Raw genomic sequence first — 12,946 nt, forward strand, 5'->3', positions numbered from 1 at the left:
CAGGTAGGGGGTAGGGTCCTGGGGGGGGCAGTTAGGGTGGTGGGGGTCTCAGGAGGGGGCAGGCAGGGGACAAGGAACAGGGAGGCTTAGGTAGGGGGTGGGGTTCTGGAGGGCAGTTAGGAGCAGGGGTCCCAGGAGGGGGCAGTCAGGGGACAAGGAGCGGGGGGGGGTTGGGAGTTCTGGGGGGGCTGTCAGGGGGCAGGGGTGGGAAGGGATTGGAGCAGTCAGGGAGCAGGGGGGTTTAGATGGGTCGGGAGTTCTGGGGTGGGGGCTGTCAGGGGGTGGGGAGGGGTTGGATGGGGCGTGGGAGTCCCGGGGGGTCTGTCTGGGGGTGTGGATAAGGGTTGGGGCAGTCAGGGGACAGGTAGGGGGTGGAGTCCTGGGGGGCAGTTAGGATGGGGGGAGGGTCTCAGGAGGGGGCAGTCAGGGGACAAGGAGCGGGGGGAGGGTTGGGAGTTCTGAGGGGGGCGGGAAGTGGGAGGGAGTGGAAGGGGCGGGGCTAGGGCAGGACAGGGGCGGGGCTAGGGCAGGGCTCCTCCCATCCTCTTTTTTGATTGTTGAAATATGGTAACCCTACAAGAGTAGAACCCATGATGGGAAGCACTCGACCCCTTCTTCTGTTCGTGGGTCACAGCTCCTCCTTCATTAGGATCCAGAGACTTCTGTAGGCCCATCTCCTGTGCGCTGCCTCCAAAAACCCGATCTAGGCTTCTAGTAAAAAAACTTCTCATTCAAGAAATCAAGAGACCCCAATCTCCCGCCCGCTTGCTGTGTCCCCTCTCCCGATCCCCACAAGAGATTTTCTTCGTTGGGGTGAATTTGGCCACAAACTCCTCCCAGACCCCCAGTTCGGACAGGATCTCACCCCAGGAGAGCACAAGCATTGGGGGAAACATGAGGAATTAACAGAGGCCAACAATGGAAAAATAGCACTGTGCCCTGTTTACGTCTTTATGAAGCGAAAAGGTGGCCTGAAAGGTATGTGTGTGCGTATATCCTCTGCAGTAGGAGAGAGTTCACCATCCACTGCTGTATAGAACTGGGGGCCGGTTACCTCCTACCCGGCCCTGTAATAGGAGCTGGGCCATGTCTCTGCAGCGCCTTGGGCAGTTTCCCCAGTGAGAGGCGAGTCAGTCAGCTCTCAGGGAACCTGGCACTTAGAGAGGAATGTGGATAAGCATAGTTTCTGGTAAAGTCATCAGCAGTGAGAGTGTTAACAGTGTTGCAGTGTGATAGTCATCACAGTCAACTATCACCTTGGTGTACTTGGTCCCCTTACAAAGAAACAGACAGATGATTTAGGTGATAATGACGGTGCTGAAGATGAAGACATTCGGGCCAGTGGGGAACCTAAGTCAGTGATGGTGTATATTCATGGAGGGCCTACATGGAAGGCACTGGAAATTTATATGACGGCAGTGTTCTGACATTTACACAGTGATTCCTACATTCCCGAGTCCACACCCTGAAGCTCACATCCGCCGCGAGCAGTTTTTGTCAGGCTGTCTGCAGACTCAGGCAGACCTCCCTGCATCAATTCACATCCAGTCAGTTCATGTTTTCAAGACCTTCTCCACCACAATGTAGTCTAAAATTTTAATTATTTTTAATGGAAGCTTAAAGTTCTGGAGCAAACTTCTGCTGCAAGGGATGGATTCTGTGGGTAATTCCATTGCCACTGAAAACACAGGGCAGCCTACAAGGTGCACTCAAACATTCCTGACTACTTGTCCTTTAAGTGCAAGGAAAGGCCCTTTTTCCTCCTTACAATGATCCTTTCTGCTTATTCAGGAACTTCCACTGGAGGCTCTGAACTCCCTTTACACACAGTGCTGAATTATGCCTCACTGCCCCCTTGTGAGGTAGGGAAGTATCAACATCCCCATTTTGCAGATGGGGAAATGGAGGCTCGGCGCGGTTCAGTGATTTGCCTGAGGTCCCAGAGGGAGTTTGTGGCAGAGCCGGGAATAGTGCCTAGATGTGCAAACTCCCAGGCCCGTGCTTCAGTCACAAAACCATCCTTCCTACTTCCACCCGTGACTCTTTGGACATGGCTTTGCTGCAAGTGAACGTGTGATTGCCGCTCGGCTAGGCAGACCTGCACTACATTTACTCTAGCTAGCAGAGCTAAACATAGCAGTGAAGATGCGATATCCCAGGGATCAGCACAAATTGTACTAGCCTGCCCAGAACCTGTGGCTACGTTCTCATGTTCACTGCTGTTTTTAGTCCGGCTAGTTGAATCATTTGGATTTTTGTTTTTTATCATTTGGATGGATGATATCCATGCTTATTTTTAAGCATTTTTTCCCAATCTTTATCTATTTACATGTTCACGGTTGCAGGGAATTATGGTGGGGAGGGTCAGGTAATGGGACGGGTTCAGAGAACAATTATTTAACGACAGGAGATGCTGAGATTCAGAAAAATTAAAGCTTTATAACCATTAGAACACAAATTGTCAACATCCCCTGTCAAAATATACAACGTAAATAACCCTAATTCTCAAGCAGCATTTTTCTTGCTTTGCCTGTCTGTAAATGTCTATTATTATCAATGGAAATTATTTTTGTCGGTTTGTGTATGGACGGTGCAATAGATGTTTACCCACATTGCTCAATAAAAATCGAATCCTTCCAAGCCTAAATGTAACACACAGATTTAGACCACCAATCTTTTTGTTCCCAACCTGGCAGGGCTGTTTTCTCCAGCTATCCCAGAGTTAACACAACTGACGCTTCCACAATAGAATAAAAAAAACCACTTTATTTTGTCCAGCATTTGTTCTACAAAACGTATCGAAATGGGCTTTCAAAGGGTGAAGCAATACAAGACTGTAAATGCTTATATGGGAAAAATAACAGGAACAAGAAATGGGAACAAAGTGTAGATGAAGTCAGTCGAGCGTGCGTTCATTCACTCATTCATTCATCGGGGCTAATATTAGAGGGATAGTAAGGGGACAGACCTGAGAGTAAAGGTCTGTTCAGAGACACAGAGAGGCTGCTCTGGTGAGCGAGCTGCGGAGGAGAAGGCTCTCGAGCTGTCAGTGGCGCGAGTGTGAGGAGAGGCAAAGAAGAGACAGTGCTAGGGGGAATGAAGAGGGGAATGACACAGGGTCTGTGACAGAGGGTGGAACATGTGTTAGTACTTTGTGGTATATGGTGACTTTCCCCTGAGCCGGCACATCCATCCAGGCAGCACCATTCTGCTGAGCATCCCAGGTCACCGACACCAAGCAGGTGGGAGGCAACTCTGGCTCTGCTAAAACAAAGGTGGAGGCGGAGCTATTAACTATATATTGATAGATAAAATCTGAGGTGCGTATCTAGCCTCCATCAGCGTAATGTCTTTAATGCATTTATCCTCACAACCCCCCGGTGAGGGAGGGCAGTGCTCTTATCCCCAGGGTACAGCTCCTGTCCCTCAGAGAAAGAACAACAGCATAGAAAATTACAGAGAAACTCCTTGCTGAGGGGATCTGAGGTGACACAGAAGAGACAGAGCAGTGTTAACCCGGATGGCAACTTTACACAGAAGTTTTGGTATCTCTCTGGGAAAGCCCAAGTTGGTTCTTTGGGATGGCAAGTCCTCTTTTCCTGGCCCCATCACAGTCCCGTTCTGAGGACGTGGATGAGACTGGCCAAGATCCCCGTGGCCATCACTGTGTAGCTGGTTTTCACACTGCTGGCCCCACTGAGGTTGCAGAAGGAATGCTCACAGCAGGAGGTAGAAATGGCGGCTACGCCGAGGTTCAGGTTTGTTTGGGGACACACCGGAGAGCATTTCTTGGTGATGCGGTGCCCCTTTTTATCCCCTGAAGGGGGAAAGAAAAAACAGAGAAGAGATTTGTTATCAAAGAGTCCCCCAGGGGTCCAGCAGCCCTCTCTGTAGAGGAGAGAATGGTCTTAAAGTAGCTAAGCAACAAGGGCCAATGGAGATGGCATGATTGGTAGTTTTGCCTCAGGCTTTTAACCCAGCCAGTGTTTATCTGCTATTCTGTGTCCTGGGGACACTCAGCACAGCAATCCCCCGTCTCTTGCTAGTATTCACAGACCTGCCTGGGAACATCCTCTCCAGAGCCCTAACAATGGCTGCGGAACAGCCAAAAGAAAGACCATCCCCAAGGCAGAGACCCCTTCCCGGGATTCAAACTGAGCCCATTGCATGCTGGGGAAAGGGGTTTGAGGCCTGTTGTGTGGACACCGGGGCAGTGCGAAGCTGGTCAGTCGAGCTGACCAGTCATGTGCCTCACTACCGTAGGTTTGAAGTGTGGCTGAGACAAGGCACAGCACCTGTAGCAGTACAGAGAGCAACGATTAGGGATAGCTCAGTGGTTTGAGTATTAGCCTGCTAAACTCAGGGTTGTGAGCTCAATCCTTGAGGGGACCAGTTAGGGATATGGGGCAAAAATCTGTTGGATGATTTAGTTAGGGAGTGGTCCTGCTTTGAGAGGGGGTTGGACTAGATGATCTCCTAAGGTCCTTTCCAGCCCTGATATTTTACTCCATAATTTGTTGGCAAAGTCCTGGTAGGGACACCACCCCTCAAGGCTTTTGTGCATGCACCCTACAGACACTTCTTTTTCTTGAGCACCAAGATGAGGGGATTGGATTTGTGCCTGTAAATCCTGTTCTCCGAATGGGTCCCTCCCCGGAGTGCACATATGTGACAAAGTGGAAATGTTCTCAATGTTTTTTCTGAATACTGTGTGGGTGCCTCAGTTTCCCCCATGCATTTCTTAAGTATCTAGGTGGTGGGATAAGAGTGTGTGATTGTTGCAAAGCCTTAGAGGGCCAGTGTGATGCTGTCTGCACAGAGACTGGCCGACACCCTGTCTCCTATCAACTAATGGCCTGGGCCCCTCCCCTGCAAAGGTGCCAACTGAAGGTGTTGGAGAACAAAGGGATCAGGTGACCTCCTGGCCCGGGAACGAGACAAAGGCCAGAGGAGGGGCTGGAGAGTTTCAGTTTGGAACTGGCCGGGGAAACAGAGGGAGCCCCAGGGCTGGGTTCTAAGCTCTCTGCCCCCCAAGATGGACCTGACTGAGGGGGTCCTGTTCTCTGTACCTACAAGCTCTATTTTGGATGGTGTTCCTGTCGTCTAGTAAACCTTCTGTTTTACTGGCTGAGAGTCATGATGAATCTCAGGAAGTGCGGGGTGCAGAGCCCTGACTCCCCCACACTCCATGACAACATAAGTGAGGAATTAGCCTCTTGGATTGTTTGCAGTTTCCTAAGACCCAGCGCTTTGCTCTCCATGTGCTATGCTCAGCACTCCTGAGTGATTATTCGTTCTTTCAGAAGGAGGACAAAAGAATCCAACTGGCTGGCATGGGGGTGAGACTGAGTGACCTCCTGCATCCTAAATAAATGGATACCTGTCACTCAGACACCATGGCGAGCAGGGGCTTAGGAAAACCTCATTGAGATAATTGTGGGTACTCACCAATCCCTCCAGACGCATATATTGTGAGGCAGTATTTGTCAGTGTCGGCACACTTAGTCGCTTTCACACAATTCCAGTTGGAGGGCTCATCGTTACAGGTGTAGCACCAGAAGGAGGCCGCTGAAAAAGGAGCACACAACCCAGCTTAGCCGCTTGTGGAAACGTCCTCTTCAGAGGAGAGGATCCAAAATGTTTCCATTTTTGGAAAAGGGAAAGAGAAAAGGGGCGGGGGGAGAGGGACCAAAACAGAGCAAACATTTTCTATTTGAAATTAAATGCCACCGAAATTTTAGTTTTAATTTGTCTGGACAGAGAATTCTAGGAACAATTTCAACCAGAAGGAAAATTTGCAAATATATGCAGCCATTACTTCCCATGTTTCGACCAGCCCTGGCTTCTCCCATCTACTTCCTTGACTCACACAAGCCAATGATCTAACTCTGCATCTCAGTGTCATGCTGAGCAGGACTCTCACCTGACCCATCTCTGCCTCCATCCCACAACCATCTCTCTTTCTCTGCCAGGAATGAGTCATGACTGAGCTCCCAAGTGCAGCTCCCAAGTCTGCCGAAAGCAGAGCTCAGTGAGGCCCTTATTTGCCAGCTCCCTGCCGGTTATTAATTGTCTTTCCTTGGGGAAAACGGATTAGCTTTGTTCTCCTGTGAGAGCATCACGTTTAGCATTTCACAGTGCAGTGCATCTGCAAAGCATTGCACAGACATGAACGACTTTTAATACAGCCCAGAGAATTAGACGTGTGATTAGAGAATCAAACTGAAGGGAGTTCCTTGGGAGAAGAGTCACTAGAGGATAAAAGGAATATTCCTGGTGCTGTCTGGAACAAGGCAGTCTTGCAACAATCCCATGAAAAGGATTAAGGGAGACTTAATGTGAGACCAAAGGGCATTTGCAGTGTGTGTGGCCAGGCAAGGGTAACAACCAGGGCTTAAATTCTCATAGAGAAGCGGTTCTCAAACTGTAGCAACCCGAGGACCCCTATTTTGATTTAAAATTTTTCAGGGACCCCCAAGCCCTCCTCTAAGCCCCAGGCCCAGGCCCCGGCCCCTCTCCACCCCTTCCCCCAAGGCCCCACCCCGCCCCATCTCTTCCCGTCCCCACTCTGCCCCATCCCTCCTCTTCCCTGCCTCTTTCTGCCCCCTCCCCCATGCACGCCCCCACCCCGCTCCTCCCACTCCCTCCCAGCGCCTCCTGCACACCGCTGAACAGCTGTTGCCCGGTATGCAGGAGGCAGTGGGAGGGAGGGGGAGGAGTTGAGGGAGGGAGAGGGAGGAGCTGATCAGCAGAGCCCACGTGGCCCCTGGAGTAACCTCATGGACCCCCAGGGGTCCGCAGACCCCCGTTTGAGAAACGCTGTCATAGAGTATTTTCCAGAACCCACCATGCCCCCACCCCATTCTCCACGAGGCACACCGGGGCTCGGGATTTCTGCGCTGTGGGGAGCGCTGGAACTCGGGGCTCCAGGCTTCAGCCACAGGGTCCCATCGACCCCCTGAAACTGTCTCGCGGACCACCAGAGGGCTGCGGACCTCTGGTTGAGAATCACCACAGCATCAGGCTGGACTCAATGTTTGAAAATATTTACTGGAGTTCTGCTCCGGACCGCTCTGGCTGAATTTAAGCCCTGGTAACAACACATTCAACTCACAGCCTGGCCAGGAATCTGCTGAAATAAACACTGGGGCTTGGTTAAGAGCCACCGATTTGCCTGCAAGTGAATTCATACTGGAGAGACACCATCTGGCTGCCTCCCACTGAGGATCCCAGGAGACTGGAACTGCTCCTGATTTCTGGGCCAGAACCTCAACTGACTGAGAGCAACTTGAGGGACCCGTTGTCTTAGCCTGTTCTGCGCTCTCATCTCATCAGGTGAAGGGCTGGGGGCAAGAATGGTAAGACATTTTCTAAATGTTTGCTACCGTGTGCAAGTAGAGGCATTTGTAGTGACCCATCTCTGTGACCCGTTAGAGAGGATCATCTACTGTGCCTGCGACAATACACATGATGTTCTTAGTGAGTTAGTTTAAGGGGCATCATTAACCTGAACCATAGCGGCTTGTCTACATGAGAAAGCTCCACCGGTTTAACTTAAATTGGTTTTAAACGGAATTATTTAAGCCAGTTGCAAACCCCTGTGTGGGTGCTTTTATTTTTGGTTTAAGAGGGACTTATTTCAGGTTAGTTTAAACCTGTTCCTAATCGACCTAAGCGGCATTGAAATATAAGCCCTTCTTATACCAAAATGAAAGCAGCCACATAGGGGTTTGCAGCAGTTTAAATAAATTGGTTGAAATTCACACCTTCAATTAAACCAGTGCAGTTTTCTCTGAAGACAAGCCCAGAGCCCATTTTTAAAAGGGAATTAAAATTCATTTCTGGTCCTATCCCTGTACCTGAATCCAGCTATCAAAATCTGTGGGTTTATAATGACATTTTGCGATCTTTTAACATTTTCTCTCCCCGTCATGTGAAAGACTCACAATAGAACAGGGAAAACTGGCTGACCCCAGTAGTGAAAGAGTGGATCTGGCTCTACATAAAGTGCTGTCAAAGGTACAAAGTAAACAAACTGCAAAAAATAGGGACAAAGGTTTTTTTTTTTCCTCTAATTGCAGCTACAGTAACCCCAGGGGTCACCGATAACAGCTGTAGAAACAGGTCAGACCATTTTCGTTGATGCCGTCCCTTTAAATTGCAACACTCTTGGGTTAGCAGCCGCCAAAGCATCTTCTTCACAGGTTGCTCCAGACGGGCTATAGCATATATACATGTCCCAGAGGCCCCCTTTCCCCCTGAGGTCTCCTATCCAGGCATTGAGCGGATTCAGCCCTGCCTTGGTTCCCATTCTGCAAATCTACTACGTTGAGTAACCTCAGTGTGTAAACAGTCCTGATGATTGCAATGGGTTGACTCACACGCATACAGCGTCTCACATGTGCACTTGTTTGCAGGGTCAGGGCTTTAGCTTTTAAAAGCAGATGAGATCAGAACAGCTGGTGCAGAACGACCATCCCCTTGAAAGCATCCAACCTTTAGCCATGCAGCTAGAACTTACAGTTGATTGTGTAAAATTCTCATCTTCAGCTGCTGGAATAAATCTGCTTAATCATTGCATGCATTTATTTTTTCGTTTATTAAATTGGCTGTTCCTGTGTAATGGCTCAGTCCTGCAAGGGGGGATGGACGGAGCACCTTGGGAGATAGGAGGGATCCCACCCAAGAGATAAGGCAGTGTCAGTGCATTAACTGTAGAATCTTTGCCACCGCTTCTGTCAAATCTCCCTGTGTCCCTGCCATGTCTAAACGGGGTTCTCTCTCATCTGCATGTTCTTTCTCTAGCATAGAGGAATTATTAGCTCACCTTGCTCCACGCACAGGACGGCAGCCAGCAGGGTGAAAAGAAAAGCCTTCATCTTCGCTACAGTCTTCGCACAAGGGCAGCTGCTCCGCCAGCTCCGGGGCAGTTTTTATAGCTCTGCGGTGTTTGTTTTAGGTTACTATGACGATGGTAATTTTAGGGTTCGGGGTGTCACATGGAGCACAACCCCAGGCTGATGGGTATGGGTGTGTGGGAGGGAGTTTGGTAATGCTAAGAATCCAACTGGAATTTCCACTCCCTGATGTTCCTGTTTTACAAAGGAGCATGAGAACTGCCAGACTGGCTCGGCCCAGTGGCGTATCCAACATCCTCCTGTGTCCAACAGTGGTCGCTGCTAATTGCTTCAGAGGGTGGTGCAAATCAACCCGTAGCAGACAAAAGTAACCTCCCCGGATGGGAAGTTTCTGCCTGATCCCTTCAGTCAGTGTTTGGCTTTTGTCCTACAACATGAAAGGGTTGGATCTCAGACTAGGGAATGCCCATGAGAATTTGTATTTAATTATGTGGGGGTTTTAGGGTTTCATTCTTTTTTTATATTTTCTTCAAAACATTCTTGTGTCAGCAGCCTCACAGCCATTGAGGGAAATGCAAGGAGTGAAGGAATTAAGTTGAAAATACAATTCTTTTTTTTTAATGCAGATTAAAAAAAATTTATCCAGATATTTTTTTTTTAAAGAAAGGGGGACAATTTGAAAGCATGCATTTTCCCATTGGGTATCTAACAGTCTGATTGTTGCATTTTCTGACTTTTCAGCTGACTTTTGTTTTTAATGAAAAACCTTGCTTTCCCAAGCCGACATTTTCAATCCCTACGTGGTTCTAGTTCAACTTTTGAAGACTAAATTGTTTTGATTAAAAAAAGATAATCCTGCCTTGTGACTAAACTGGCCAGTCAAAACTGAATGCCAACAATTTGAAATCAAAAGAAATCACTTCTGGAGAACAGTGACCGGAAACATTTTTGTTTGCAAATGTCAAAAAAATGAAACGTGTTTGCAAAAAAAGTACCAGATTTAGACAAAACACATTTTTATTGGCAAAATATTCACCAGCTCCAATTATGCCAGACGGTAAATAGAGGTTCTCGACTGACCTTCTATGTCTTTTTTATTCTTTTGTATAGCACTATCATATCACCTCTTCTCAATGAACAGCAACGCCCAAGGGCCAGATCCTCAATAGGGGTAAATTGTCATAACTCCAGTAAGGTCAATGGAGCTACACCAGTTTACGCCAGCTGAGGAGCAGTTCCTCAGTCATCACACACTGCTAATAATTTTTTCCCCCTGTCCCTTCACCCTTCTGTTTCTGCTCTATCTTTCTGAAATGGAATCATGATCCCAACAGTAGTTTCACCAGATGCCAATGCACATACAGCCCAAAAATGCTCTGGCAAATTTTCATGCCCTATTCCTTTGCAAATGACCATCTAAGTTGCTGTTCTCCATCATCACCTATTTCTCTCTCCCACCGAATATCCATGTTTCTGATGATTTTCCACATAGAGCCATTAGCTCACTTGGAAAATATTCTTGTCACTTAGAGGGGATTAAAGAGATAAGGTGGCTGAGGTAATATCTTTTATGGGACCAACTTCTTTTCCTGGGTAAATAGTGGTGTGGAGTCATCTCTGAGTTCTTTATAGTAGGTGGTGTTGGAGAGTTGTTGGCTGGCCTCATTAACGTAGTCATCACAATTGAGGATTACGATGGTGCTCCCTTTGTCTGCTGATTTGATTGCTATCTGATGTTTAGGCCGCGGCAGCGCTGTGAAGCGCAAGTGTAGTCGCGCCGCCAGCGCTGCGAGAGCGCTGCAAGTACTCCACCTCTCCGAGGGGAATAGCTTGCAGCGCTGTGAGCGAGCGTGCAGCGATGCAGGCGCTGATTACACTGGTGCTTTACAGCGCTGCACTCACTGCGCTCAGGGGGGTGGGGGGCGTTTTCACACCCCTGAGCACGGCAAGTTGCCGCACTGTACAGCGCCAGTGTAGCCAAGGCCCCAGATTTCCGGGACTATACAGCTGGCCTCTCAGCAGTGGAGAGATTGTGGTGGATGTGATGTTTGTTAAGGATTTCACGGGTCAATTTTTTCCCTGAAGCAAGCACCAAGAAGAATGTGGTTTTGCATGCTCTGTGGTGTCCCCAGTCAGATGTCATTCACAGGCAATGTTATTTTTCCAGCACCCACTCTTCTTAGGCACATAAATCTTGCTAATTCGGAGCCCTGTGTGACTCAAGCATGAGCGTCTCTGCTTTTCCATCGGGTCAAGCGATGAAACTTGAAGCAAACAGAGGCAACAATTAAACAACCAAACCTCACAAGGGTGTGTCGGTCTGAAAACCTTCCAGGGCTTCAGCGTGATATCAAGCACGAGGCAGAAGGCAATGAGTTGACATGTCATGCCATGTCCTGTCTTGTCATGCTGGGATTACAAAACAGCCCCATGTCAATATTATTAGAGGTGTGGGTAGAATCAGAAGAAAGGCGTTCTTTACTGGGTGTCTTACTGCTGATCAGAAGAGATCATATCAGTGCTGTTCAACATACTCCTTCTCCTTCTGGTATGTACTCCTTCTCATACCACAAGAACTTATAAATGAAATTAATAGGCAGCAGGTTTAAAACAAACAGAAATGCACAGTCTTCACACAATGCACAGTCAACCTGTGGAATTCCTTGCCAGAGGATGTTGTGAAGGCCAAGACTATAATAGAGTTCAAAAAACAACTAGATAAGTTCATGGAGGATAGGTCCATCAATGGCTATTAGCCAGGATGGGCAGGGATGGTGTCCCTAGCCTCTGTTTGCCAGGAGCTGGGAATGGGCGACAGGGGATGGATCACTTGATGATTCCCTGTTCTGTTCATTCCCTCTGGGGCACCTGGCATTGGCCACTGTCGGAAGACAGGACACTGGGCTAGATGGACCTTTGGTCTGACCCAGTATGGCCATTCTTATATTCATATTACACCAAGAAAAATAGTTCCTGATTGAAAGTGGTTTAAATTAAACATACGCTGAAAAATTATAATCCTACTTTTGGTTGGTGAGTGTGAACCTGTGGGACTGGGCAGTGAGGCTGCTTGTGCTCCCCAGACCTGCTTCTGTCTCAAGGGAGAAGCATCTATCATGCTCCAAAGACTGGTGCTTGTGGTCGGCTGGGGCCCAGTGTGGACTCTCGGAGGGTTTTCCAGCCTTTCATGCCCATCCAAGCTGCCCTCGGCTCCCCGAGTAGCTGCTTCGCCTCTGGCTTGGACAGGTGTTTCATGGGCATGAATTCAAATGTGATCAGATTTGCTGCTGAAGCCCAGACTGGTGGGGGAGGAACTGTACAAGAGGCGGGAACCAAACGGCGCAGGGACCTGAGAAGATGAGAGTGGAGGGGCAGCGGGGACAATCAGCACCAAGGGAGGCAAATCCTGCCATTCAAGGAGAGGAAAGGAACCACCCAGCACTTAAAGAGTGGGTGGAAGCCCGGCAGCTCCGCTGACCCATGTGGATTTCATGTAACCTAGCCTCTAATTGTTGCAGGAAGGGAGCTGAATTGCATTTGGGATGTGCCCATGAGAGGATCTCCTATTCCCAGCCACTGCTTCTGTCAGTCCCTAGGGAAGCCAGCGCACAGCCCCCCCCCCCCCCCGCCTCCTTTAGGGTGACCAGCTGTTCTGATTTTATAGGGACAGTCCTGATTTTGGTGTCTTTTTCTCACATAGGCACCTATTACCTCCCACCTCCTGTCCCGATTTTTGACACTTGCTATCTGGTCAGCCTAGCCTCCTTCCTCCTGCCCCATAGAGGGCTCTTCCCCGCTGCCCCCCATTTCCCTTCCTAGGGCCTGCAGGCTGCCTTCCATGTCCCTTTAGCTCCTGCCATGCTCTGGAGGAAAGAGGTGCCCTCCCTGTTGATCCCCTGGTCCCCTCCGTGGCTGTTTGTAGGGGTCAGAGAGGGAGGGTCTGTTGCTGCTGTTCCTTTTCCCTACCTCATTCTAGAAATAAGGGCCAAGGGAGGGCTTTGGGCCCCACCATTTCACTTGCATCACCATGCCCTGCCACAGTTCTCTCCCCTCCCGCTCTGCCCATCACCCTGGCTTCCTTCCTGCCT

At 49.1% G+C, this 12,946-nt stretch overlaps 1 protein-coding gene across 1 annotated transcript; it reads right to left on the reverse strand.

Moving 5' to 3' along the window:
* Positions 1–2,748: 2,748 nt before the first annotated feature.
* Positions 2,749–9,006, reverse strand: LOC117871693 (lymphocyte antigen 6E-like). The gene is made up of 3 exons (XM_034759472.1): positions 8,828–9,006; positions 5,449–5,568; positions 2,749–3,817 (listed from the first exon to the last, which is right to left on the reverse strand). Exons 1-3 carry the CDS (start codon positions 8,877–8,879, stop codon positions 3,609–3,611), a joined length of 381 nt encoding a protein of 126 aa, XP_034615363.1. The 5' UTR covers positions 8,880–9,006; the 3' UTR covers positions 2,749–3,608.
* Between the last annotated feature and the right edge of the window lie 3,940 nt (positions 9,007–12,946).

The sequence above is a fragment of the Trachemys scripta genome, chromosome 2 (assembly GCF_013100865.1).
Source record: "Trachemys scripta elegans isolate TJP31775 chromosome 2, CAS_Tse_1.0, whole genome shotgun sequence".
Taxonomy (NCBI): domain Eukaryota; kingdom Metazoa; phylum Chordata; order Testudines; family Emydidae; genus Trachemys; species Trachemys scripta.